The 26,654-nt window shown below is 41.6% G+C and overlaps 1 protein-coding gene across 1 annotated transcript; it reads left to right on the top strand.

Moving 5' to 3' along the window:
- Positions 1 to 895: 895 nt before the first annotated feature.
- LOC115775107 (serine/threonine-protein phosphatase PP1-beta catalytic subunit) lies at positions 896 to 26,654 on the top strand. The gene is made up of 8 exons (XM_030722603.1): positions 896 to 1,032; positions 18,380 to 18,511; positions 18,681 to 18,911; positions 21,820 to 21,924; positions 23,182 to 23,253; positions 24,679 to 24,830; positions 25,010 to 25,144; positions 26,090 to 26,654. The coding sequence occupies exons 1-8, from the start codon at positions 981 to 983 to the stop codon at positions 26,192 to 26,194; spliced, it is 984 nt and encodes a 327-aa protein (XP_030578463.1). The 5' UTR covers positions 896 to 980; the 3' UTR covers positions 26,195 to 26,654.

Raw genomic sequence — 26,654 nt, 5'->3', positions numbered from 1 at the left:
TTTTAGTCATAACCTGGAAGAGTCTAAGATTAAGATCTAACTCACTTTTTTCTGTCTGTCGGTTCTCTGGATTTTCCTCTGTAAACAGACACAAGATCCAGCTCTCAAGTGTACCAGCTACAGTGTTTTTGAGAACAGTCCTACACGCACTGTCCTACATTACAAGTTTCTGCTTTGGTGGTTGCACCAAAAATCAGTGCCTATTTAAAGCTGTGTGATAAACACGATAGGGCTCCAAACTCTTTTTTAATCAACTATTATTTCAACAATGTTGTTGTAGTTCATTTGAAGGTAAAGGAATCCTGTTTTGTTTGCTCTCTTAATCGATAAGTAACAACTATGACGCTCAACCTTCTGACATGTTGTAACCAGCAGGGGGCGCCAGAGTTGAATAAATCAGCTGCTGCTGTACATCTGTTCTTTGACAGAAAATGGTGAAAACGAAAACTTTTCCATATTTACTCACTGTAAATGTGGTTTTATTCCAGTAAAATGACCAACAAACACAATAGCATCTAAAGAAACATTGTTATTGTTGTGATTGTTCTTTAAATTACAGTAACTTGCTCTAAAATATCCCGGAGATGCCGATTCCTTCAATGTGATGGAAAATCACAGGTAAAAAGCAAGAAAATGCATTGAATAAGTCAGTGACCATCTGTTTCTACAAGGGTTCTCTGAGCGCCCACATTTTCTAAACACTAATATTAAGCTGTCTCCGACAAATAACAAGAATTCACAAATTCATTTCGGAAATAAATGGAAAGCACCATTTCAATAACTCTTTAGCCGTTCCACTTAGTTACAACAAAATAACTGTACTTTCTTTACTAGACTCTGGAATATCCGAGAGGCATTTAAAAGCAGCGTAATGGTCCTAAACGGGAGGCCTGGATGGTAGGAGGCGCGATTCTGTGCGCTGAGGCGGTGCCTGCCCTGCCTGCTTCAGACTGCGGCGGGCAGAGCTGTTTGTTACAGAAATGGCGGAGGGGGAGTTGGACGTGGACTCGCTGATTTCCAGGCTTTTAGAGGGTGAGTTCCCGACCGTGTTCTATATATGTAGTCTTGTTTTGTGCAGTGTTAGCCCCTAATACTCCATTATGTTTTATTTTGATGCGGGGTGACAAGAAAGGCCCGCTTTACGTGCTAGCGTTGCCCGGTTCTGGACTGGTCGTTAACACTAGGCACACCTTTTTATTCAGCCGCCGTTTTTCTTAGCTTAAGTTGTCATTAATTAGAATATAAAGAGTCTCGAGCTTTTGTATACATTGAATTTTGAGTGTTTCGAGGATTAAGTGGTAAGAAAGTTGTAGCTAGTGGGCTGTTGCTGTGCCCCGACGGCTCCAGTATGGAAGACTGTCAGCCCTGTCTTAGACTAAGTAGCTGTAGTAATTAAGTGCTGTCTTACTAATGCCGCAACATTGGCGTTGCCACTTTGGAATGCAGCACAGTTAAGTTGCTTCTACTGTCGTATAACCTATTATAATCCCTGCTCCTTTTTCAAAAGCTCTGTACAGTACACACAGTGGAAGGCAATAGCCCCAGGCTCAAATGCTCAACAAAAGTTGACATTTCTTTAAAAATAAAGTTTAGTTTGGCGATTGAAGACAGCCGAAAATGTCAAAGCAGTTGCCTGATCCAAAAGGAGAAGTAAAATCTTCTTTTTGTTTTGTGTAAATATGGTTCGGCTCTAATTCTAAGAGAAGCTATACACTTTTAAATGAGATTTGGGGTAAGGATTTCTGAGCTAAAGGCTAAGGAATCTTGATAGGAGAGAGATGATCAGCTGTTAACAGCTAAGCAATTTATGCTAATGAATGAGCCCAGTGTGGATGTGCATGTCAGTATACCATAAACATGTGGATTTGCAGGAGTGGTGACATAAAGGGTGTTGTTTTCTCTTTGTGTATGAGTAACAGTACTGCGCCTGCAAGATTAGACTGTAGTTAGTTGGCTTCATGTTCAGCATTTTTTTCTTTTTTTTTTTTTTTTGCAGTGCATAGGAAATTTTATTGCAGGAATTGGAGGGATCTGGCCCTAAAAGCTTCCAGATGTGAGCCCCCAATATGTCCAACTATCCATTTACTTTCATTCACTTTCCCTTTCCATCTACAGCCATTTGAACATGTCTGGCTTTTTTGTTGGTGTGAGAATACTAACAGAGGCATTAGTGTCAACACTAATGCTTTACTGAAGGGTTTTACCTCTTGACTCAACCAAAACTGATGGGTCACAAATACGCAATGATGAGTAGTAGAAGGGCACGTTTGAATTTTCTCCTAGTATCGCCCCAATATCCAGATTTTGTTGAGCATACTGATCTCAGTTTGGTTGACCTGAGACTGTTTTTTGGAAGACGACTCTCAAAAAGGACTTCAAAACATAAGCTGTGTGAAAAAAGTAGATTATCCAGCATTGTTTCTGTTCGCTGTTTTGCAAGATTAAAATCTTATTAAAGTAGGGCTGCTAGTAAATCCAGCGTTCATGCATTTAAATTACTTGTTTAATTCAAAATGGTGTTTCCCAGAAATGATGCTACTTGGATGGGTTGCTTGTGTAAAAAGTATATTTTGAGACTCCTTTTTAGCATTTTTTTTTTTTTCTTTTTCATCCATGGCCAGTCCAGTTGCTGTTATGTTTACACTGCAGTTGCCGCTCAGCAGTTTCCTCACCAGCAGGCAGACCTGGTCATTGTGGCAGCCAACAGTGTCATTGAGCTGCTCCCCAGAGAGTCTCTCGTCCTGTGGTCATACTCAACTCCACCATTGTGGAGTGCAGCTAGCAACGGCAGCCCTCTTCTACTCTGGAATTCTTATGTGAATTTTTCCAGAATCTGAGGCAGCTGGAGAACCGGTTTAAATGCTGGTACGGTGAACTTGCCACAGCTGCAGAGCAGAATAAGGACTGCTGCCTCTTCCTGCCATTTGAGATGGTGGAGATGGCACTTCCGCTGTATGAGGTCCTGACTGGAAAGACAGTTGAATAAAAAAAATCAATTATTTATTTTCAAAAAGTTTGTATTCTTATTTAGAAATTTAATAAAAGTAGGCCCACCTCCTTTTGTATCCACACATAGTCTCATCCATCCCTCCGCTGCACCACAAATCCAGTGGAACACTAGACTACAATCCATAATAGAAGGATATTCTATTATGGATTGTAAAGAAAACCTGTGGATACTCAGTAGAGCACTATTAATAAGTTAATTTTAGGCAATTTGGTGTCAAAAAAATGACAAAAGCATTTGGTTGAGTAATGGTTAAGCACCACCAAAGAAGAAAATGTGTATTCAGTATTTATGCGAGTATTCACTTCCCTGTCCTTGGTGTCAGTGTCAGTCATCCTTTGTTCTGTACCACAAGCACATGTACAAGTTTTGGTTAGTGGACCACAGAAGACACAATTACAGAGCTGTGACAAGTTTTTATACTTGTTAGTATACGTTATCATTTTATACTAACGTATAAAATGATGTTTTTATACATCATTTTATACTAACGTTCTTAAAATGTGATATTAATCTGTTTCCTACAAAAACACGTGGTATTTATAATTTCTTCTGACAAAAGATGTGATCAGTGTTCTGTACCCATGTTTTTAGTATGGAAAGTGCTCACTAGTATTTTCTATTTAGGGGGGAAAAAAATCGCCAAAAAAGCACAGTAGTTTGATTCAAACACTAAGACAGATTTAGGCCAAGCCTGAGCAGCAATACAAACCCAAGCACTCAGATTGTCCCTTGTCTTCAAAGGGGTCACATTTTATTTTAAACTGCGACCTTTTAAAAAGCAAAAAAAAAAAAGCCTTTTCTTTGCTGTTGATATTCATCGTCTTGGTCTATTTAACCGTATTACATCTACAGGCAGCTTTCAACATTTACCAAATGACCGGTCCCTGACATTCACATAAAGAAGTGTTATTACACCGCCACGCCAGGGAATCGCCTCTTCTTCTTCTTCTTCTTCTTCCCTGCATGAATAAATGTGGATGTTTTTCTGAAAATAGGAGGGGATTTCCTTAAACACTTCAAAAGTGTGATGGTTCTCTCTGATTGGCACCAGCCCTCATAGAAAGAGAGCCACATACTCATGCGCACAGGCACACATGGAGAGTTCGCTGATCTCCTATTAAATGTCAACAGGCACAGCTGTCCCTGGTAGAAATTAACCTACCCTCTGGGTGACACAAACACACAGGGGAGAGGGTAAAACAGCAATACAGTAGAGTTGTTGTTCTAACTCTTGAAAAGTCTTCTAATTTGCCCTTGAACTTAAGAAATGTCTATAATACCTCTTATTTTCCCCTTTTATGTATTTGCTATATCAAAGAAATTTATTTTTTGTGCATAAAATCCGTTCCTTAAAGCTGCAGTCACAAATGGATTTCTTTCCACGGCTAGCTGTTGTAATGTCAAAGGGTGCCGGTCATTGTGGAAAGACCTGCCCCTAACTGTGATTAGGCGGTGTTGTTCACTTTCACAGGCAACTCATTTTGAAACAAGCAGACCCAGTAAGGGGGTAAGTAATCAGTAACACAGCTGCAGTTTGATCGCAGTAATCTGAGAGAAATGATAGGTGATAAGCATATTTGAGTGGTCAGTAAGGGCAGAAAAGCACTATGTGTATGCCTGTCCAGTCCATTACGAGGGTGTGTATCACACATGTTTTTCTTAGGAAACAACATGGCAGTTCAGCCCAAGCAGAGGCAGTGGCAGGAGAAACGCTGTGTTTGCACCCAAGGGTGAAATCTTTGGTCACTGGCGGGGGGACTGGGTGGGGACTTAAGGGGCGTCCATAGAGCAGATGGCTGACCTGCCAGATGTGTAGAAGAACGTTGTTGTTGGGCGTCAGATCCTGACCGATGTGTTTGTAAATGAAATTACTGCAGCATGCAACTTGAGCTAATGCTCACTCAATCCGAAGAACCTTTTATTGTGTCTACCTAACGTGTGCAGGTGGACAGCCAGGAGGTCTGCTTTACTGCGTTATGTTGACTGACACCTGAATGACGTCACAAGATTCATCCATTATTGTTACTTTTCAGATCTGACCAAATCCCATTTCTAGCTGCATGATGATGCATTTTAATATAGTATGGAATAAATACAATCCATGGCAAATACATTTTATTTTAAAATACTGGACAGCTCTGTCTGCACACTTTTGCTAACTAAACATGAAAGTGGCAGCTTTAGAGCACTCTTATGGAGCAGTCTCTGCACACAAATATAAGAAAAACTGGAAACTGCTCTGTTCAGCGCGATTAAACCAACTGCTGACTTTAATTCATCTCTAGTTGATAATACTGTCATAACAATTGCTTAAAATTCTTAAACTGCTATTGAATTCAACTTTAGTAAATGGTTTTACTTTTAGCAAACACTGAAGTCATAACGTATTCTAGTAATAGTAATATTCTAGTAATATTTTTATGTCATGGGTTTTTGCAATAAAAATAAAAGTTTCAAACTGATCAGTGAGCTCCTCACCACAGCCAGGCTTCACATGCTGCCCCTTAAGCAGGCACTGCTGTGTTACAAATTTCTGCACATCTTTTTGTTTAGCCATTTAATATTGGTCTCATCAAAATTTAAGCTTTAGGTCAATTAAATGAAGAAATAACCCAATTTTCAAATTAGTTGGTGTCCATAAAGAGACACAGTGAAGCTGTGCTCTGGAAGTTGTTTGGTGGATGGACTGACAGGCGTCGTCTAGCCAACAGGCTAAACCTGATCAACTGACAGCACAGTTTACATCACTGAAGCCTCCTCAGTGGCTTAAGCATGCAGGTTTCCAGCCTCTCAGGTTTCATTTGTCAGCGTGAATAACAATGACTTGTGATTTACTGACCTGTGACCAGTCTTGTGAGTCAAAGTAGAAAAGAAAGCAGCACAGTGGTGTATGGTTTACTTACTAAAACCATTTGTCTGTATTAGAGTGCCATTTGGAGGTGTGTGTGTGTGTGTGTGTGTGTGTGTGTGTGTGTGTGTGTGTGTGTGTGTGTGTGTGTGTGTGTGTGTGTGTGTGTGTGTGTGTGTGTGTGTGTGTCTGCCGGTGGTAATATTATACAGTCGGTTTGAAATCTTCCTCCCTGCACACACGTGAGTCCTTCTTGTCACTGTTGCACATTAGGTGTAGAAATGCTATCCCAGTTCAAACATTTCTGTTATGCCACAGTAATATGATAGCCATGCAGGATCAAGCTTGTTGTTGTGTTGCATCAGAGTCTGCATACATATCTGAAAAATGTGTATATTTTTTAAAACTGCACTACTGACTGCAAAGGTACCCACAGCTGTCTCATGTCTGGCTGAGATAAAAATAAAATAAAATAAAGTACATCATATATTAATCAGTTATGTTTCTAATCAAAGTGGAGTTATGTATTATTACTGTGAGGGGAAAGGATCAATACCATCACAGCCACATTACACAGCATTGCATGACATTGTGGTCTGTTTGAAATCAATCAGTCACAGTAGCTTGTGTCATATTTCACAGTGAAATCACTGTGGCTCGTTAGAGCACCACTGACCTGGCATTGTGTAGAAAATTAATATAAATCTTTTATTTGCATTTATACAGCAGTAAGCATTATTGTGCTTCACCTTTGCTTCCCTACATGCCTGTTACACAGCCTTGTATGTTTGTTTTTGTTTGTTGAGTTCTCTCCACCTGCCCCTCCTCTTCTCTCCTCCTCATTAGTTTTTTACCATTGCTGTACTGTGTATGTGTGCTGCAATCCAGCAAAGCAGCGATTACAGGCTGCAGCTTTTCCAGCATGCCCATGTTAAGCCCACACTGGCCTGGGCTTTAGTGACAACAAGCACTCTGTCTGGGCTGCCAGCACAGGTGGTGCGTAGGCTTTATGTGGGCACAATCAATGCCACAGCCCCGTGCATCAGCCAGTAAGGGCAGGGGGAGGTAGGATAGATTTTTTTTTTTTTTTTTTTTTTTCTCCTTTTTGGTCATCTTGGTTTATGGGCAAAAACAGCAGCCAAGTTGTAACCCAATTTGGGAACAAAATTTCTTAAAAGGCATGTTTGTTTTTTTTTAGATGTCCATGTTTCCTGAAATGGACTTATTCCTTCACTTTGCAGTTTTAGGATGAGTGACGACCAGGGAGCCACCATTTAGTCTGTACAGTTTTCAAAGTTGATGACAGCAGTACAATGACAGTTACATTAATGATGGGGCAGTAAGACAAGTGTAATGTATCTGTAGTTATATTTTGTTCAGCCAACTTCTAACTTAAGCAGCTACTGACATTGCTACCCTCCTCTAAAAATTATAACTTGTGTTTGTTTTTCCATAGTTTGCTACAAAACATATCTTTTCCAGCTGTTTACAGTAAACTCCCTCTCTGATGTCTTTGAACCTCTGAGCTCCTCCATTGAAATATCATGGAAATGCATGTAGCGGCTGGCCCTGCATGTGCCAGGTTACAGCAAGAGCAACGCTGAGCAGGTGTCAACGATCGGCTGTTTTGTTTTGGTGAAGGGGGAGGGGGTGTCAAAGTGCTGTTACAGTAAAGTCAGTGAACAAGTGTGTGGAGTTTGATTGGTCTAGCTTAAACGTTGTGTGTCTGTGGTGTGAATTTTAACATCCTAGGTCACATCGTTCTCGAGTTATGGCCAACATTACAGTTTTTGTGGAACTCTGACCTTTACCTTAAGGTCAAGGTCCCTGGGATTCAAACTCATCCGAGATTTTTAGTAGATTTATCTACGGTGTGAATTTGAATATTCTAGGTCGCATTGTTCTTGAGTTCTGGCCAATGTTAAAGCTTTTGTCGCTAAGGCTGTGACAATAGTGTGACCTTTTCTCCAAAACAGCCGAGCTAAAAGTGGACAAGCTGAAATTACTTAGCACACACTGCTTTTCACAAGGGCAATAACAGAGAGCATAAACTGCCCTTTACCTTTGTTATTGTCACTTTTCAGAGGAAAATGATAGCTTTAATCAGAGGGGTTTACTATGAAGCAAGATTAATGGGTAAGCCAGCTATGTTGAGCTTCAAGTCAGTGATTTAGCTAGGTAAAAATAGAACCGTTTTTGCGACACAAAATTGTCAATAAATGATGAATGCAAAAGAACATAAAAAAATTCACCAGCAAAATGCAATACTGATCTAAAAAGGACAAGAGATTAATGCTGCAGCAAACTGTTAATTTGGTGACTAAAAAATGTTTTTTCTCAAACTTGAATTGGATCCATTTAAACATTAAACATTACTGTCCCACAGCCTAATAAATGAGACATTGAAATCTTTTCAGTTTTTTTGGCCAATCAAAGCTCAGATCTGTGGAACCTAACCTGCTCTGGAGCAGCGTAAGTTACCATGGTGGTATACCCCGGTAAGAAGTGAACCACCTTTGCTGCTGTTAACCCTGTTTAAATACCTGTCCTTTTGTATAGGTGTTATAGAGTAAATAAAACTAATTACACTTTGATCTGCTGACAAACTAAAGTGTTCAAATTAGTCTATGGAACAGTAATAATGTTAAGATGCACCCAGTTTAGCTAGTGCTAATTAGTTTGCTAATGCTAATTAGCCTCCTAATACCACGTCCGCTTGCTAATTGAGTGATGGTGAACATTAGCCTGAATTAGAGTTCTGTGCCGGTCCTATGTACTTAACCTGAAATCACCTCTGGAGCCTACACGGTAATTACAGTCCTACCTGAAATGTAGCTATATTTCTCGATAGGTGCACGTCAGATTATGTTGTACGGTACAATGTAGGTTTCAGAGGGGATTTCCAGTTACATACGTAACCTTATTAGGCCTTATTAGATAGAGCAATAAATTTTTTTGCATATAAACCATAAGAATTACTCTTGCATATCATACATTCAGCATGTCTTAGAGTGCCGTTTCCTTCCACTAATGGGTTTACAGAAATCACATAAGCATACACAACAAAAACATTATAATCCAGATGTTTTATCGATCTGATCAGCTGCTAACAGCACTTCCTACATTGTCAGCATGACAAGGCCTCTCACATCTCCTGGGATTTTATGTTTAATAGGAAGCCCAAAATTGTCCTCTGTGCTCACTTTTTCATCTTCTTCCCTCTCACGTTCACGCTGGTCGACATTTTGCTTTCTGTAGCCCCGCAAAATCAAGCGTGAACAGGACGGTCGTGAGACCGCGTGTGCACGTTGTAAACAAAATTGGCCGTGCCTGGTGGTAGATTGCAAATTGCTGTGAAATAATACTATAGTGCAGTGATCTAACCAGAGAAAACAAATCAGTCTGGTATTGGTGACAGGGCGGAGTGCACGGCCACTTGCTAATTGCAGTGATAGGGAAGAGTTCAGATGACTAACCGGTGAAATTCTCAGCCTGGAGCAAGATGAGCTCAGCATGGCACAGCGATCAACCGCTGGCTAGAACCCTGTGATATCCACTGTTATGATACCTGTTATCTTTAACTGGGTTTTGACAGCTAACACAAAGAAAGCATGGCTGTGTTGAGCTTTGTTCATTATATAACCCTCATTAGGAAACTGGTAGGCAGTGTTAGTTAAAGAATTTTTTAGTACTCAGTTGTCATGTTTTGTCATGTTGTCATGTCATGTTTCACATGGAGGTGAGTTGAATGCTTAATGTGAAGAACCTGCCTTATGGTGCCATTTTCATGCACTGCAATATACTTCTTTCTATGACTGTATTGAAGATCATACAACCAGGATTTCTAAATTTACTAGTAATCTGTGATACCGCCCAGGGATCCAGCCAGAAAAAATTCACAGCCCGGCTTTCGGGGACCCCCCTGGGTATCAGACAAACACTTGCTAGTGCTAATAGCTGCGCCTGTTTGCTAATTGCAATTAATTGGTAATGGCGAACATTTCCAATAATGAACCGGTGATATTCTCAGCCTGGTGCGACAGTACCTCAGCCCAGCGCAGTGCAGGGCGATCAACTGCTGGCTGGACCCCTGCCACTGAAGCCTACCAATCTGAAGTAATGTATTCCAGAGGTGTCATCATTTTAATTATTGTTGTATATGTGTGAGGAAAGCGTGTCTCTATCTTAACACTATTTAGCCCACTTCAAGGCACTTCTCTGCTCAGCTCCAAGTAAGATGTTTGAGGTGAAACTGAAGGACCTTAACAGCCATTTAAAGTAACTTTGTTCTGGATTAAATTTTTATTGTGCAGCTGTTCATAATGCACCTTTTGTTTTCCCACTGTCACCCTGCTTGTTTTTGTCGGATGTAGAGCGCTGCTGCTGTGTTGCGTGGTGTTCAGGCTGCTGGCGTGGCACTCTGTTATGGAAACAACAATGGTGGAGCCTGTGCGGCGGGGAGCATTCACCCCCTGGCACCAAACGTGGCACAGAGAGCTCACCCAGGCTTTTCAGCTGCCTAGCTATAAACCCTCCCTTCTATTCACTCCCCTCTCAAGCTTCAGTGTCAGCCTATATTTTCTCCCATTTTTCTACTCCTCTCTATCTCTCCCACTTTCTGTGTCTATAGCTGTGCCTCTTTTTCGATCTCCCCCAGTTTCTCCTCTCAATTTCATCCTTTCTTTTGCTTCACAAAGACTGCCATTCACCGTGGCACTCAGAGACGAACAAAACGTCCTCTGAAAATCTAAAGCTTGCTCAGAAATGCCATCGCAGTCTGGATTTCTGAGTTAAGAGTGGCTCCCGCTCTTCTTGCCAGAGTTACTTTGTGTTTCTTGTTCACTAAGGGGTCACTGTTTTCCATCACTCCCGTGTGGGAGAGGGTGAGATGGAGGAGCAGTGGGGAGCTGCTGGCCTCATGCCCAGTTGGAGAGAATGGAAGAGGAAGGCTAAAAAAGGTCTGACAGGGCATCTTTTTTTGGTGCTGTGAGGTGCAGCACTGACTAAAAACATGCACAGTCATACTTGCTTTAAATTCATGGGGTCTGCTTCAACCCACAGAACTTCTTTTGAATGCCTTTCTTGGAAAGAAGGGGAAAAAAAACTCTGTTCATATTAAAGTTGACAGGAAGAGGCACTAATCAGTTTATATATTTTTAATCAATAGAAGGAAAATTGGTGAACTGACAGTGTGAGTTGTGACAGGTGGGCATACTTACAAAACAGACTTTGCAGTCACCTTCAGCTTTACAGAGCTTTGCACCACTTTTCTAACTCCATAATGCTCATGTGTCATGCATAATTATTATTTCTTTTAAATTAATGCCTTTATTTGACAGCTGATACCTCGTAGAGCACTAGGGAAGCTGAAATTGAACAAAGGTGAAACTGAATGTGGGACACTACTGTTGGCCTGTTAAGTCAAAAAAAAAAAAAAACCTGTTTACATTTTTCAAGTTAGATTGGTATTGAGATGCACGTTCACAGCATGCTTCCTATGTAAGAGGAAAAGCTGTGTGGTGTGCCACCTCCATGCACAAGGTCAGTCGAGTTTTTTGAGCAGTATGCGAAACTGCCAATTGAACAGAGCCAGGCTTTTATTATTATTATCGCAATATGCAACTGCATAAAGTTTTGATTGAATTCTTAATTTACTGTACTGTATCAGTATACACTCATTTTCCTTAAGATAATTCCCAAAGAAGCCCTGGTTAATATCAAGAATGGAGAACACTGATCAATTTAAGTGGAGAAAACCAAAACTAACCACCGGTGTAGATGACCTAGAACCTAAACAAGTGAGAGCAAAAAAACATCTGGACAGTGAAACCCACCTATTTTATGGCTTCTGCTGAACTGGGGGTGTCAGCAGCCGTCAGCCCATAACAGTGCATCATCTGTTGGGAGAAGCTGGCTCACACTGCAAGCTTAAGAGGTCCTCAGAAACCAGATACCCCATCAGAGAGAAACTTGGCCAGCTTCAAAAGAGCACCTTTTGTTGGACTGGGTGAAAGTGTCTAATAAGGAGCAGGAGTCAAATTCTATGCCAGTTGGTGGCAACACTAGTGACACCTGCTAAGGTCCCAGTTCTGCAAATATGCTGTCAAAAGTTCCTTAATGCCATGTAGAAGTGGGCAATATTGGCTCAAAATTATGTCACGATATTCTAAGAAAACCTGCGATATTTCTATTTATTGTTGATTTGCAGCTTGCAAGCAGCAGCAATTATAAGTGTAAGTAAATGACGGGGAATTTTCCATCCTTCTTTTCCAGTGAGCTGCTGTCATTAATGACGTGTTTCTTAATTTGGATTGTGAATCTAAAGCCAGGTTGCAGCAGCAGCGTTATAGTACAATAGTATTGACACATTTACATTCAGTGACACAGCATAAGTCTTATGTAAGCACAAAAGTAGCCTAGGTAGTTTTTACGTTTTTAAGTAAAAGTATAAAACAACTGCTTAACAAGTAACTTAAACTTCTAACTCATTAGAAGCCTGTACAATATTGTCACACAATAAAAGTAAAATGTATTTGCTTCTTGGGATGTTGTATCTTGGGTTGAACTTTTTCACCAGCTGTTTATGGTCCTGCTTTTCCATCATGTAACCACATCAGTAATTTCCATCCACCTTTTGCTCTTCCTGTTATATTAAGTACAACTAGCAAGTCCTCTGATACTCGGTAGAGTCATTTGTTTACATTTGGGTCACACATCACCAGCTTGCAAAGTCGTGGTTTGTTAGACGTTGTTGAAATCGCTCCCTTTGTAGGTAATTCATCATCGGAGGCTGACGCGGGGCTTTTGCAGTCAAATGTGCATACTAGGAAATGTAAACACGTGGCTTTGCTGTGAAATTTTTATATCACAAACTTTTATATTAGTATTATTGCGGCCAGTATGCTATAGCACAGCCCTAACTGGGTTTGTAAGGTACTGTATGAATCAAGTTCAGAATTGTCACAACTTGTACATTTAGTGCACCTTTTTGGTAAACTGAGGGTCAGTTCAGTGATGATGTTTGTGCTAGTTGTTTACCAGGAAACTCTTTCAGTTGGCAGGGAGTATTCAAAAACTAGCTTTTGTGAAACTAAAATGGTTGATTGCTCAGCTAATATGTGATTCATCACCTGAGCATGAAAACATTTCAGACCAGGAAATGCAAAATCAGCAGTCAGTCCTCCTCCCCGCTTACATCAGACTGCGACAAAGTCATGCATAATACTGAGTGATTGTTTTGTTTTTTGGCATATGTCTTTATTTATGGATTTTGCTTCCTTTCCCCCCATCTGGTTTTCCATCTCTTATTGTTATTTATTGTAATTATCTCTGACACTTGTGGTCACTGCGTCATGTTGAATTTCTGCTCTAATTTGTGCACTTTTGAACACGGATATGGAGATTTCTGTGACACAAGCATGTTGTTTTTATTTGATGTGGACAAGTCTTTATGAAATGCATAGATGCCCCCCAGGAGTCCTTTGTGGACAGGAAGAAGCACTGGAATGTAGAAAAATAGAATAGTAAAGTAACAGGTATAACAACACTTGGCTATGTTTAGACATTCTCAACAAGCCATGCATTAAGAATTACAAATGTAGATCTCATGAAAAACAAGTAGAATTAGTTGAATAGTTGCCACATTTATGGTTTGTGCTGACATCAGTGTGCGTTTCTTGCTGATGTATGTTATGCAGCTGACAGCCATTAGATTGTTGTGGACCTGAGTGCGAGCTCTGGTCTGTGCTTCATTAGTCTGTTTCTATTCCCATCACATACAGCAGAGCCTTCAAGCACTCCCTCTCTGTCCTGACTGACTACTTCCTTCATACAGCAGTACCCATATATGGCAATGCCTTCCAGAAGGAGAATCGGTCTGTATCTGACTTATCTTTTGCTCACTCTCTGTGGCTCTTTTGTTCAAGCGAACCCTGTTTTAAACAAGTGGAAACATAGTTGACCTCTTTGACACTTGGCAAGTCGTTTACATCCAGCGAAGCAGAGGAAATCACTGGCAACCAAACCCCTTCCTTTAGATAACTACCCCTTGTGCCTTTTAGATGTTTTTCTCTTAAAAGTTTTTATTTTCCTAGTAGATAAGTGGATGGATCTTGTCAGTGGTTAATGTTGGACTACTGTCGGTTTTGGGCAGCACAGTCCACAAACAATTACAATTGTTGACTCTGCAGAAAGCTCTAGCCTTGATGTGTTGGCAAAACTGATCAGACAGGCCCGTCCTTACTATGTCATGGTTTCTCATTTATCTCTATCAGAGTGTGTGTACTTGCACACGCTGTCCTTTTGTTGCTGTATGTTGCAACACCTGTCTGTTGTAGTTCATTATGCAGCACAATAGAAGGATGGGCTTTACTTAAGATCCTCCCAAATATTTAGTGAATCACAAAGTGCTGGGCAGCAAGAGTTCTTTCAAAGTAAGAAAGAACAAATGTTAATGGTGTTTCAGCTGACTGCTCTCCAGTTATGTTTACTAAAGGTTGGATAAACTATTTATCGCTGAATGTTAACAAGGTTAACTGAGAATCTCTGCTCTAGTGCTTATATAACCAAAGTCCTTCTTATAATGAAGGCTTTGTAATTGGAGTATGGGTTTAAGTCAAACCTGATCCAAGAAAACTGCTTAACACTGTACTCTCATTGTAAAAAAATGCAGAGGTGGTGATGATGGGAGTGTTCACTGGATATTCTCACAGTGATTTGACTAAAACCATTAGACCCATCCAAACTGAATTTAACACAATTTAATAGTTTTTAAGGCCTATTTATTAGTAAATGTACATTTCAGGCCTGCTGAAAAAAGGTGGAGTGCCCACTTCGGGTCAGGGACGAGTTGCTGCCCCAAGTTTAAGTATCTCAGGGTCTTGTTTTACAAGTGAGGGGAGAAAGGAGCGGGAGATTTACAGACGGATCGGTGCTGCGATGCAGTGATGTGGACACTACACTGGTCCGTTGTGGAAAAGAGGGAATTGAGCATAAAATCGAATCTGTCCGTTTACCAGTTGATCTGCGTCCCTATGAGATCACAGATGCAAGCAGCGGAAATGAGCTTCCTCTGAAGGGTGGCTGGCCTCTCCCTTAGAGATGGGGTGAAGATTGTAGCCCCCATCTGGGAGGGGCTCAGAGTAAAGCCTCTGCTTCTCCTCATTGAAAGGAGCCAGTTGAAGTGTTTCGGGCATCTGACTAGGATGCCTCCTGGGCACCTTTTGGGTGAGGTATTCTGGTCTTGTCCTAACGGGAGGAGGCCCCAGGGCAGACCCGGGACACACTGGTAAAACTGTATTTTTTGGTTGGCCTGGGAACGTCTCACTGTTCCTGTGTACAGGCTCTGCTGCAGAAGAAACCCAGAAGAAAATATTTCAGGCATTTTAAGCCACCTGGTAGAAAGGGCACTTGGGGAGGGCCTTATGCCAAGGCCAATATTATATTTTGCAATTAAGTAAAGTGAGCCAGATCTAATAGGTTCTTCTTCTGGCCCTGTTTCACCTCTGCACCACATTGCAGGAGTTGTGGTTGTGTAGCTTCTGAACAATGTTGCTGATGGCTTGACATTTTTGGACTGAACAAAACCTCTGAATATGACAAATTGGACAAATTCAGGGACATCAGACATTATTTGTTTCCTTATTTTTTTAGAAACCAAATTATTGCTATCCAAATTTAGCCTAAAATGTCTAAGCTAATCTTTATATTTTTGTTCAGTTTCAAGTCTTACAGTTTTGTTTTCCAGGGAGCTATCTTGGTACACATAGTCTCATAGACAGTTTCATCCAAAAGGGTGTCTCCTCTCTTGGTACTAGAAAAGTTTATTTTAACTATCTTTGGGTTTGGATGGAACTTGCAGATACCCTGACTATATGTTTCTCAGGCTGCAGTAGAGACCTGAGCAGACTGAGATGTTAAGATTTGAAAGGCCTGGGAGCTGTCTGGTATGCACTCAGGGAGGGGTATGGGGCAAAGCTATCCTCTGACGTCAACACAGTTCACTGGTCAGGCAGAGGAGGGGGATGACCCAGAGATTCAGCCACAGCCAGGAATGCAACTTAAATAATAATGATAATAAAGATGAAGGAGAAGTGGAGACAGACAGAGAGAGCAGTTGATCACATTGCAGTGAATGCCCTTGGCACACAGTTTTCAGTGTAAATAGTGTGACCAGACCCCAATGTATTAGCTCAGGCACATGGACCTGAGCTGACCAAATTAGGAAAAAATGAACTAGAGGTTCCTTGAACATGACTTTTACTACTCTTTTTACTAGAGAACAGTTAGTGGAACATCAGTCTCAGATGAAGGGATTGTGTGAGTGAAACCAAACAGCTGTTTTAGCCAGGGAGCGAAAGTAGTCACACTCTGACACTGTGCATTTAATTGGAGCTTATGTCATTGTGAAAATGCAAGAAAGAAAGAGAGACAGAAAGAAAGAAAGGGCCTTGGCTAGTTGGTTAGCACCAACTGAATTTTTATAATTTGTCAACTACTAAATCGGCCGTGGATGGCATCATTCTTCTCTGACGAAAAAAATAAAAATTAAGAAAATGGTAAAGTAAGGTGGTCAGCAGGGTAGCGTGGGGGTAGCACTGCTGCCTCACAGCAAGAAGGTCCTAGGTTTGAATCCACCTCCAGGGCCTGGAGGTGCATGTTCTCCCGTGTCTGCGTGGGTTTTCTCCGGGTACTTCGGTTTCCTCCCACAGTCCAAAGATATGCACTAAGTGAGGTTAGGTCAGTTGGTGATTCTAAAGGTGTGAATGGTTGCATGGTCTTTCCTAATGGTTTTTCTACAAAACTTTTTTTTTTTCTTCTTAAAACATTAGACATTTTAGCAGGCTGTGTAAAGCCCCTGAGGATATCTAAATTGATCTTGGATGGTAGAGTCAAGTCAAATGTGCGTCGTTTGTGGAGCCAGACCTTCAGAAGACAAACTCAGAACCAGGACAGTTAAAAACCACTCTGGTTATCTTGTGTGAAAGGAACACTGACAAAGGATGGTAGATTCTCACATGGTTTATGCCTCATATTCTCCATGAACACCGATCCAACAGAAAAGCGCAAGCCGCTACCTGTTGCTGCCACTCCTGTTACACGTGCCACATAGACACGCATCAGTATGCATCACTAGTATTTGCTTATTTTTAAGCTTGAATGTGATCTGAACCTTTAGGATACATTGTGACTTTTAACACACTTCTAAATGCTTTACACCTCTTCTGTGTGTCTAAACCTCATCAGTAATCTGGAGCATTTGTGTTGAGCTGTGTAGAGCTGTGTGGATACAGGCAGGCCTGTTGTTGGGTCTCCATCACGGCTGTCGGATGCAGCAGTGTTAGTATGCAGGGCGTGGGCTGGTGGAGGTGACACTTAATCTGCAAATCGGCTCCGTTTCCCTCTGAGATACAGCTGCTGTTCCACTCCCCATCACCTCTCTGGCTGGAAATTGGTCTTGCTGGGTTGCCATGGTAATCAGATATGGGTCCCATCTCCCGCCCTCTCTCTCTCTCTCTTTCTTGACTGGTGAAGCTGCAGTGCAGTAGTGATGGACCAAAGGATGCTGGGATACCTCCCCACAAGCTTGTAATGGTACAATCTAAAGTCAAGGTCACTGGATTGCACTGTGTGTTTCTGTGTTTGTTGGAGATACAAATCCAAGTGTGCATATGTGTACACATGCGCTTCCTGGTCTGCCTCAACTTAACCCTATAATGAAAGGGTATCCTCGAAGGCAGGTGCTGCTGGTTTATTTTGCGTGTGTGTGTGTGCATATGTGTGTGTCCTATATCAGGCCTCCCTCACTGTTAGCTGAGCCAGCACAGCCATACAAACAGCGTCAGCACAAAGCTGGAAGGGAGGTGTGTGAAATCACTCCACACTAGACACACAGGCACACCTTGCTTATGTGCTGAAGGATCAATGGCAGCTGATTTGGTAGTATTAAAACCATATAAAGCCTTCACGTGATTGATTTTTATTTATTTTTGTTTACCAGGAAAACCCCCACCCTTTGGACAGTCTTAAAAATAACCCTTGAGATGGGGCATGTGTGATCAGTGTGTTTGGCTGTGAAGGCGGTGCAGGAGTGTTTATCGTCATATGTTCATTTTTCACTGTGGACCTATCTCATGAACTCTCAGGGCTTCATTTCACTTGACCACTGTGACTCCCCCCTTCCCGCTTCTCTCTTCCGTTTTGTTACACAACAGGAAGTGTGTCCACAAACACTGACATCGACAGCGGGCTATTTCTGTCCTCCTCCGTTGACTAAACACCCGTCCTCCCCTATTTAGTTTGAAGTTAATTTAAAGACTCACCCTGACAGAAATGATGTGATGATCAACAGTCATAACCCTGAGAAAAAATTTGGGGGGTAAAAAAACTCCACTGTCACCGAAGCAGCTTATGCCTGAAAGTTGTGTTTGTTAATGCTGCTCCACAACATCAGAAAACAGCTTGGTGTTTAAGTTTACATCAGTTAGCCTTTAACCTCGCAACCTCTGCTCTCCCTTCACCAGTGCGAGGATGTCGTCCAGGGAAGATTGTCCAGATGACAGAGGCTGAGGTGCGTGGCCTCTGCATCAAGTCCCGGGAGATCTTCCTCAGTCAGCCAATCCTTCTGGAGCTGGAGGCTCCCCTCAAAATCTGTGGTTAGTATTAGCAAGCACAGGAAACACACAAATGTATAGTGTCCACTGCAAATAAACACAGAACTCCACTTAAAAAATCAGCTAAAAAGATGCTCCTTATAGCTGGAGAACATTCCTTTGTTTTCAGTATCAAAGTGCATCTCCGTTTCCCTCCTGTTCCTCACCCTAGGTGACATCCACGGACAGTACACAGACCTGCTGAGGCTCTTTGAATATGGCGGCTTTCCTCCAGAGGCCAATTACCTGTTCCTAGGAGACTATGTGGATAGAGGGAAGCAGTCTCTGGAGACCATCTGCCTGCTGCTGGCATACAAGATCAAATACCCCGAGAACTTCTTCCTGCTCAGGGGCAACCATGAGTGTGCCTCCATCAACCGCATCTATGGCTTCTATGACGAGTGTGAGCATCCTGCTGTTAGAGTTTTAGTTCCTAGTAATCACACATAATGAAGTTGCACCCACCACAAACACTTGTGCGACTGGAACTGCAGAGAAGCAGTCAGGGGGTACTTGCATTTTGTTAATTAGATATTAGCTCATTAGTATTGCAGCTGCAGTCACAGAAGTATCAAGTTACATTGTGCTGTTATAGCCTGTCAAGGTGGAGCTAGCCTTAATTACTTTCTGTACAATTACGCAGTTTAGTTCAGTGGCTCCCATTGGATAGTGACGGATAGGGTCCAGAATCATCGCTGAGGGAACATGAGATTAATTTCTAAAATATTTGAGTTCTTTGACTCTCAAACATCAATTAAAATTAAATGATGAGAGAAGGTAGCTCTTTAGTAGAGCTGCTAACAGTTCCCCTTTAGCACCTGTGAGAGGGGACCCCAAATTACTGGGTTTTTTTTTTTTTTGGTTTTTTTTCCAACTGGATTTGCATGCCTTCTTGATTGAACAAATAACTCAGTTTATAAGGGGTTTTCATGCAAATGCCTTAGTACTTTGTGACAAATTACACTTTTAATAGAATCAGATGTCTCTCCAGTGAGTTTCTTGTTCTGCGGATGGACCCCCCCCCATGGTCACAGTGCTGGAAGGCCGCTAGAGATGGTAGCCCTTGTTGTTCTCTGCAGCAAAGTGGCAGACGAACCAGTTCACTCAGTCACTTGGTGGAGCGAGCAGTGGGTTTTAAGGAGCTTTAAAAAAATGGGCTTCAGTTTTTTTCTACTAATCAGTAAGTAACAAAAGCCTGTCTACATAATGGCCCCAGGCAAGCAGGTATTGTCAGTCAGAAGACGATCCACTTTGGTCAACAACAGCGTTACTATTTAAGTTTAAGTGTTGAATGATGAAGTGATGAATGATCTAGTACTAGGAAGTAGTTTTGTAAAAAATTTACTTTGGTGTATCACAGAAATACTCTTGTAAAGTGTATATGTGTACCTCGTACTTAAAAATAATTGTTCACATACTCAAATACATTCATCATATTGCCAAAAGTATTCACTCCTCTCCCTTCACACTTTTAATCTTAATGACATTCTTAATCCATACAGCACCAAAGCTGACCCTTTGGCACTGTGACAGTTTAAACTCTTCTGAGAAGGCTTTCCTCAAGGTTTAGGAGTGTTTATGGGAATATTTGACCATTCTTCCAAAAGCGCATTTGTGAGGTCAGACACTGATGTTGGATGAGAAGGCCTGGCTCGCACTCTCTGCTCTAATTCATCCCAAAGGTGTTCTATCAGGCTGAGGTGAGGACTCTGTGCAGGCCAGTTAAGTTCTTCCACACCAAACTCACTCATCCATGTCTTTATGGAGCTGCTTTGTGCACTGTGTGCAGTCATGTTGGAACAGGAAGGGGCCATCCCTAAACTGTTCCCATAACGTTGGGAGCATCAAATTGTCCAAAATGTCTCAATATGTTGAAGCATTAAAAGTTCCTTTCACTGGAACTAAGGGGCCGAGGCCAACTCCTGAAAAGCAACCCCACTCTATAAGCCCCCCCCTCCACCAAACTATACTATACTCTTGGCACAATGCAGTCAGACTAGAACAGTTCTCCTGGCAACTGCCAATCCCAGACTCATCCATCGGATTGCCAGAAGGAGAAACAAATGTGATTTGTCACTCCAGAGAACAAATCTCTGCTGCTGTAGAGTCAAAAAGCAGTGATGATGCTGTTATAGTTTAACATGGAGTCTGTTTACACACAATCAGGACAAACAGGTGGATCTATTACCAAGACAGTGAGCTCAGGTAGAGGTTTCTTTAAAAAGGTTTTTTTTTTTTTTTTTTTTTTCCCCAGCATCCAGCAGCACTTGTTACTATAATCGCGATTAAAACATTTACTGGGAAAATGCTCGAGGGAGTCTTAAACCACCTGATCAACAAGCTCCAACGTGAAGAAAAGAGAAACTTTGTAGCTGCTCCCGTTCAGCGCTGTTTGTTTTACACAGGAAACTTCTACAACAGAACAGAAGAAAAAATGTGCAGATGAACTGTTAACTGACACGATGACTGTAGCTGTCTGAAGGGGGGCATGGGGTGTACTAGATCATAGTTATTTCAAGCCTTTACTTAGATTGTTTAGCAGATTTATATTAAAATCTATTAATATTTTGAATTTTATTTTGTAAATATATATAATCCCCTGCCCTCCAGGCCATTAAAAATATACATGGGCCAGTAAAACTGAGCCACTGACCCTGTGGTGTTAGGCTGGACACTAAATTATTAACATTTAGTTTAAACATAAATTTCAGTTTTCTGAAGCAGGAAACGTTGCATCAAACCACAGAGGAAACCTCAGTTCTGAGAATGCTGATACGCTCACTTTTCTTCATTGCAGTTACCACATGCTCCTTTAAAGGCTTACAGCCACACACACTCATTCACTAGCACACTTAAACACACGTGCACACACACACCAAATCTACCTCATCTAGGAGATGGAGTACTCTCAGAATTGTACTAGATATTGTATGCAGTTAAACTGTTAAAACACTGGTTTCCATTTTAGAAATTTAAACGAGCAGTTTATTTTAAAAGACGTGTATTTCTTCTCCAATAGCTGCAGCTCTAAACACCTGAATTCAATGATTTGGATAGGTGTGTAAATACGTTTGGCAGTATAGTGAATGAGAACAGGCTACCTGTCTGTGGTGGCTTTTCAGCATGGAGATGGAAAAATGTTTTTGCTGCATGCACCGCTGTTGGTTGACGGTCACTTGTAAACTAGTAATATTCCCGTCTCTGCCAGCGTAAAGAAGACTGTCTTAAATCCCTAAAACTGGAGGCGAAGCATGCAAAGCATTTGAAGCAGCCTTATAAGGCCTGCTGACACTGTCTTGTTGATGTTGCAGGTAAACGCAGATTCAACATCAAGCTGTGGAAAACTTTCACCGACTGTTTCAACTGCCTGCCCATCGCTGCCATCGTGGATGAGAAGATCTTCTGCTGTCACGGAGGTATTCATATTGAAACGCTGCCGATGGCCGTCTTATTTTCTTTGGAGCCAGCACAACTCCATAACTACTCTCCAGCGACTACTACAGTACAGAAACTGCTTTACTTGGATTTAAAACTGTTCTTACTTTGCTAGACCGGACTTAGAATGAGACTCGCTTCAGTGCCATTCCACCTAGGCCAACCTGATTTCTGTTTATCAAAGAGTATTGAGTCACTGTGGACAGTCTTACCTCATCAACTGCCCTCATGGTATGCTGGGTCCCACAGAGCCGAGTCCTTGGACCACAGTAATTTGTTTAGTTTATATCTGTTGCCGCTTGGCCAGTTTTATGTCTCGTTCAGTCCAAAAAAAAAAAAAAGCATAAAAAAATAAGATTCCCTGCACCAACCTGATCATATTTCTAATAGTGTCACTGCCCACTTTGGACAAGTTAAACCCAACCCAAAGCAGTGTGCCATAAACCTGGGCAGTACTTGAAATAAACATCTCAATTTCAGCCAGCATTTCAAAAGCCTTGTGCAGTCCATACTGCAAAAGTCAGACCAATACTTTTGAATAACATAACTGAGCACCTTATCTACACCCTTATTTCCTCCTGATTATCGCTGCTTGTTGTGTACATGCCTACATGATGCTGCAGTTTCCCATCTGCAGTTGGTACAAAACGTGGCAGCAGGGCTCCTCACAAATGCTTGACATTCAGAACAGAATGCTATCATGCATATTTCTTTTCAAATATGCATGATAGCACTTCACTTTATACCTCAGGACTCCTAGCACCTTATCCTGTACTGTTACTGTTTTTACAGTACAGCTTCAAAAACAAAACATGGAAGGACCAAAAAGGGGCCGTGCTTTCACTCTTTCATCCCCAGTGCTGTGGAACAAACTTCCTCTTATTGTCACAATCTGTTCCTCATTTCACATTTCCTGAATTTCATGTATTCTGGAATGTTTCAATGCTGCATTTTTTTTTTTTTAAGGTAAATTTTATGTGTTTTTTAGTGTGTCACTCCTTTCTGGTCCTTGTTGCTTTTCACAGAGCTGTGGGTCAATACTTATCGCTGCGCTCTCCTCACATCACTCACACAAGAATGACAGATAAAGTTGATGACTCCAGTATTTCTGGTTTGCTAATCTGATGTGAAGTAAATGGGTCAAAGCATGTTTATGGCTTTGCTGATATGAGTTAATACCTACACGGTTGCAGGAGGGATTGAAGAGATTTACCCAGTGGTTTTTGTGTCGCCCGCAGGTCTCTCTCCTGACCTGCAGTCTATGGAGCAGATCAGACGCATCATGAGACCCACAGATGTGCCTGACACAGGTAGATCAGCGCACACACACAGCAGGCCACATGCTTTTTTCTTCCCCCGTCTGTTAGGGGAACTAATCATCCTCGGGACAGAATGATTACTCTTACCCTGTGTGTTGCTACCTCCCTAACCAGTTTAAAGGTGGTGGTATAGCTGAGATGTCCGTGTGCATAATTCCTGTTTGAACATGAACAAAAGTGTTACTGAAAATGCAAATCAGCTAAGATGTATGACATGAACATGTAGATTACTTAAAATGGCAAAGGACACAAAAGCAGCCTGGTATCAGACAGAATATTCAGCTCTTTGCATGTTTGGACCCAGTCCAACAAAACGCTGCGTTGGTCCAGGAGATAAAATGATTGAGACCAGGTAGTATTTTCCAGTAATGCTGAGCTGTCAGCTGGTGCCTGTTTTTGTGTTTTCCTTTACTTAAATAAAAGCATTTTTATTATGATGATACAGAAAAGTATCAAGCTGGTGCACAGAAATTCCCCCAAATGCAGGAAATGAATAATCTGATGCTCAGAATTCCCTTGGGAAGGACCCACAGGTCCTCCACTTTATGTATCCCCCTGCCCAGCATCTACACTGGTCTTCAGTGTAGATGCTGGGCAACCAGCAAAATTTGTTCCTTATTGTAAAAGTACAGACTTGTGACCTGTGACATGACCCTTTTTAAAATGTCAGTTTTCATTGTCCTATGATTTGACCTAGTTGCCTTTTTATTTTCAGATTTGTAGCTACTAGAAAATGGCAACGTAGTTTTTTGTTTTTTTTTTTGTTTTTTGTTTTTTGTGCCCTACTCAAAGTGCAGTGTCACCCTGTTGGAGGAGCGGTCCTCCTGAAGAGCATACCTTCATGATGCTTCATAAATAACTCCCAGGATGATTTTAAGCCCTCCCTTTTCTGTCACTGCAGTTCCCAGAAGGGATTCTGGCACTGCTGATAAACACTGATTCAAGTCGCTATAATTCAGCTAATTTCTGTGAATATTCTCTGGTCTCAATGTCAGCTCTGATCACTTCTGCTGCTAGTGATTCATAATCACCACCTTGTACTCTCTGTATTGCAGCTTTCTTCTCAGTAAGAAAGCTGGATTTAGGTATTAAGGTGGTGGTGAGCCAGAGCAAGTGAAGCTTCTTTCTGCATCTTTGCCCCCTCCTCATTAAACCTGCCGCCTCTTGTCCTTATAAGGCACCCAGTGTTCAGGCCCTGCCAGCGGCTGTCTCTCAGATCCTCTTATGGTCTTTCAGGGTGACCGTGTCTGGATGTGGAGGATTTTTGCATTCAGACCTTAAATGTGACTAAAAGGTGACCACCTGTGGTCTGAGAGACGCTGGATTCATAGATTACTGTCCGATTGCAGATCAGATTGGAGATGAACCTGTGGCTGCTGAGATGTTTAATATTCTGAAATCCCACCCACCCCACAGGCCTGCTGTGTGACCTGCTCTGGTCTGACCCAGACAAGGACGTCCAGGGCTGGGGAGAGAACGACCGTGGCGTCTCTTTCACCTTTGGCGCCGATGTGGTCAGTAAGTTCCTCAATCGCCACGACCTGGACCTCATCTGTAGAGCACACCAGGTAATGTGGACATCAGCTTAATGTATAATTATTAGAATACACAGAAAACAGATGTTTCCTAGAAACATGTATCCATTAGCAACTTGTGCCTCAACTTTCCATATTTGCATAAAGTGCTACAGTACTTTATTTGATGATGAGTGTATGAGAGCCGGTATCTGTGTGTCTGGCACCCCCAGGTGGTAGAAGATGGTTATGAGTTCTTTGCCAAGCGGCAGCTGGTGACTCTGTTCTCAGCTCCCAACTACTGTGGAGAGTTCGACAACGCTGGCGGCATGATGAGTGTGGATGAAACCCTGATGTGCTCTTTTCAGGTATAATCATGAGATATAAAGCTGAATCCCAAACATGGATATAATCTTGGGTTATTTCTATTAAATATATCCAATCATGTCAGAAGCTCTGCTATGAACCACAGTAAAAAAAAAAAAAAGAAAAAAAAGAAAAATTTTATTAGCAGTGACAAGTAAGCATATTACTTTGTCGTATGACTGAATAAATGACATTATCTGCACAATAAAACATGTCCACATAATTCGAACTATGTCAAAATAACTCCAGCAACCTACTGAGAAACTGCTTAGAAAATAATAGCAATATACAGGATTGTGCATAACACTGATCTATGAATTATTCAAGCATGCACAAGGCAAATAATTCAAGGGATGATCTAGTGTTGCATCTGCACACAACAGCCAACAGTTGCTCCCATTTCTTTAGTTGAATCTAAAATGTTTTAAATAATAGTCATTAAATAGTATTTTTGCACCAACAAGGTGATTCCTAAAGAACTATTACATCTCGGCATGGTGTGCAGTGTGTCCTTTAAAAAAAATAAATAAAAAAATTGAGGAAACTGGACAAGTGGGGGACAAAAGCAGCAGCAGGCCTAAAAACTGTTTATAGAAGATGAACCTTTTTAGAAAGCCACGATGTAGTGGCTTCATTTTTCAGTATGACAATGATCCCAAACACGCTGCCAATGCAGTAAAATTGTACCTGATCTGATTGTTGGGATTTACCTTATACCATAAAGCCTTCTGAGATGGCCGTTATAAACAAGTGCTCTATAATTTTTGAACCGATGTGCAGGTGTCATGTTAAGTTCTCAAATAAATATAACTTATAAATTTCCATGATTAACTGCCTCTCTCCTCTCTCGTTATATTTGCAGCAGTCAGAGGAAGATTAAGTTAAACAGTTGATTTTGTGCAGAAGAAAAGTCAAACGAAGCTAATGCTGCTCTGTGCATGTCATAGATCCTGAAGCCATCTGAGAAGAAGGCCAAGTACCAGTATGGAGGGATGAACTCCGGCCGACCCGTCACTCCTCCCCGCACAGCCCAACCCCCAAAGAAACGATGAAGAACAGACACGGAGACGTCGGCCGTCGTCTTGTGTGCGTTTGACCACAGAATAAGTAAAGGAAACACTTGGCAGAGGAGTAAAACAGATCAGCGCACCTCTTTTAAAAGAGACACACCCAAATCAGCCTTTCATTAGCATCTTCTCATCTCCTGAACTGCTGTCACTCTCCTCCTTCCTCTCCCATGCCCCCCCCCCCCCCCCCCGCATCTGTGTAACATTTTTAAAACCAAGTGTTAAAAGAAATGAGAAAACGATACAAGGGCGTCATTCTGTAGCATATCTGAGGGGTTTTTTTTGTCTGTCTTTTTGTCCTCTTGTTTTTCTTTTTTGTTTTTCTTAACAGAATGACCGCTAGTTTGGTTTACCACACCCCCCCCCCTGCTCCCTTCCCTGTACAGACACAACAGGTATTAATGGTAACTGCTGGGTTTTCAATAAATAATACAGGGAAGAAATG

This window comes from Archocentrus centrarchus (assembly GCF_007364275.1).
Source record: "Archocentrus centrarchus isolate MPI-CPG fArcCen1 chromosome 18 unlocalized genomic scaffold, fArcCen1 scaffold_23_ctg1, whole genome shotgun sequence".
NCBI classification, from domain to species: Eukaryota; Metazoa; Chordata; class Actinopteri; order Cichliformes; family Cichlidae; genus Archocentrus; species Archocentrus centrarchus.
The sequence above is the reverse complement of the archived record's forward strand: the minus strand, read 5'-3'. Positions and strand labels throughout refer to the sequence as shown.

Bases quoted from the DNA above. Each gene is read 5' to 3' on its own strand.
- LOC115775107 (XM_030722603.1), top strand. From the start codon at position 981: ATGGCGGAGGGGGAGTTGGACGTGGACTCGCTGATTTCCAGGCTTTTA. The intron at 18,912-21,819 runs GTGAGCATCCTG...TTGATGTTGCAG, and splicing joins CTATGGCTTCTATGACGAGT to GTAAACGCAGATTCAACATC. The intron at 23,254-24,678 runs GTAGATCAGCGC...CCCACCCCACAG, and splicing joins CACAGATGTGCCTGACACAG to GCCTGCTGTGTGACCTGCTC.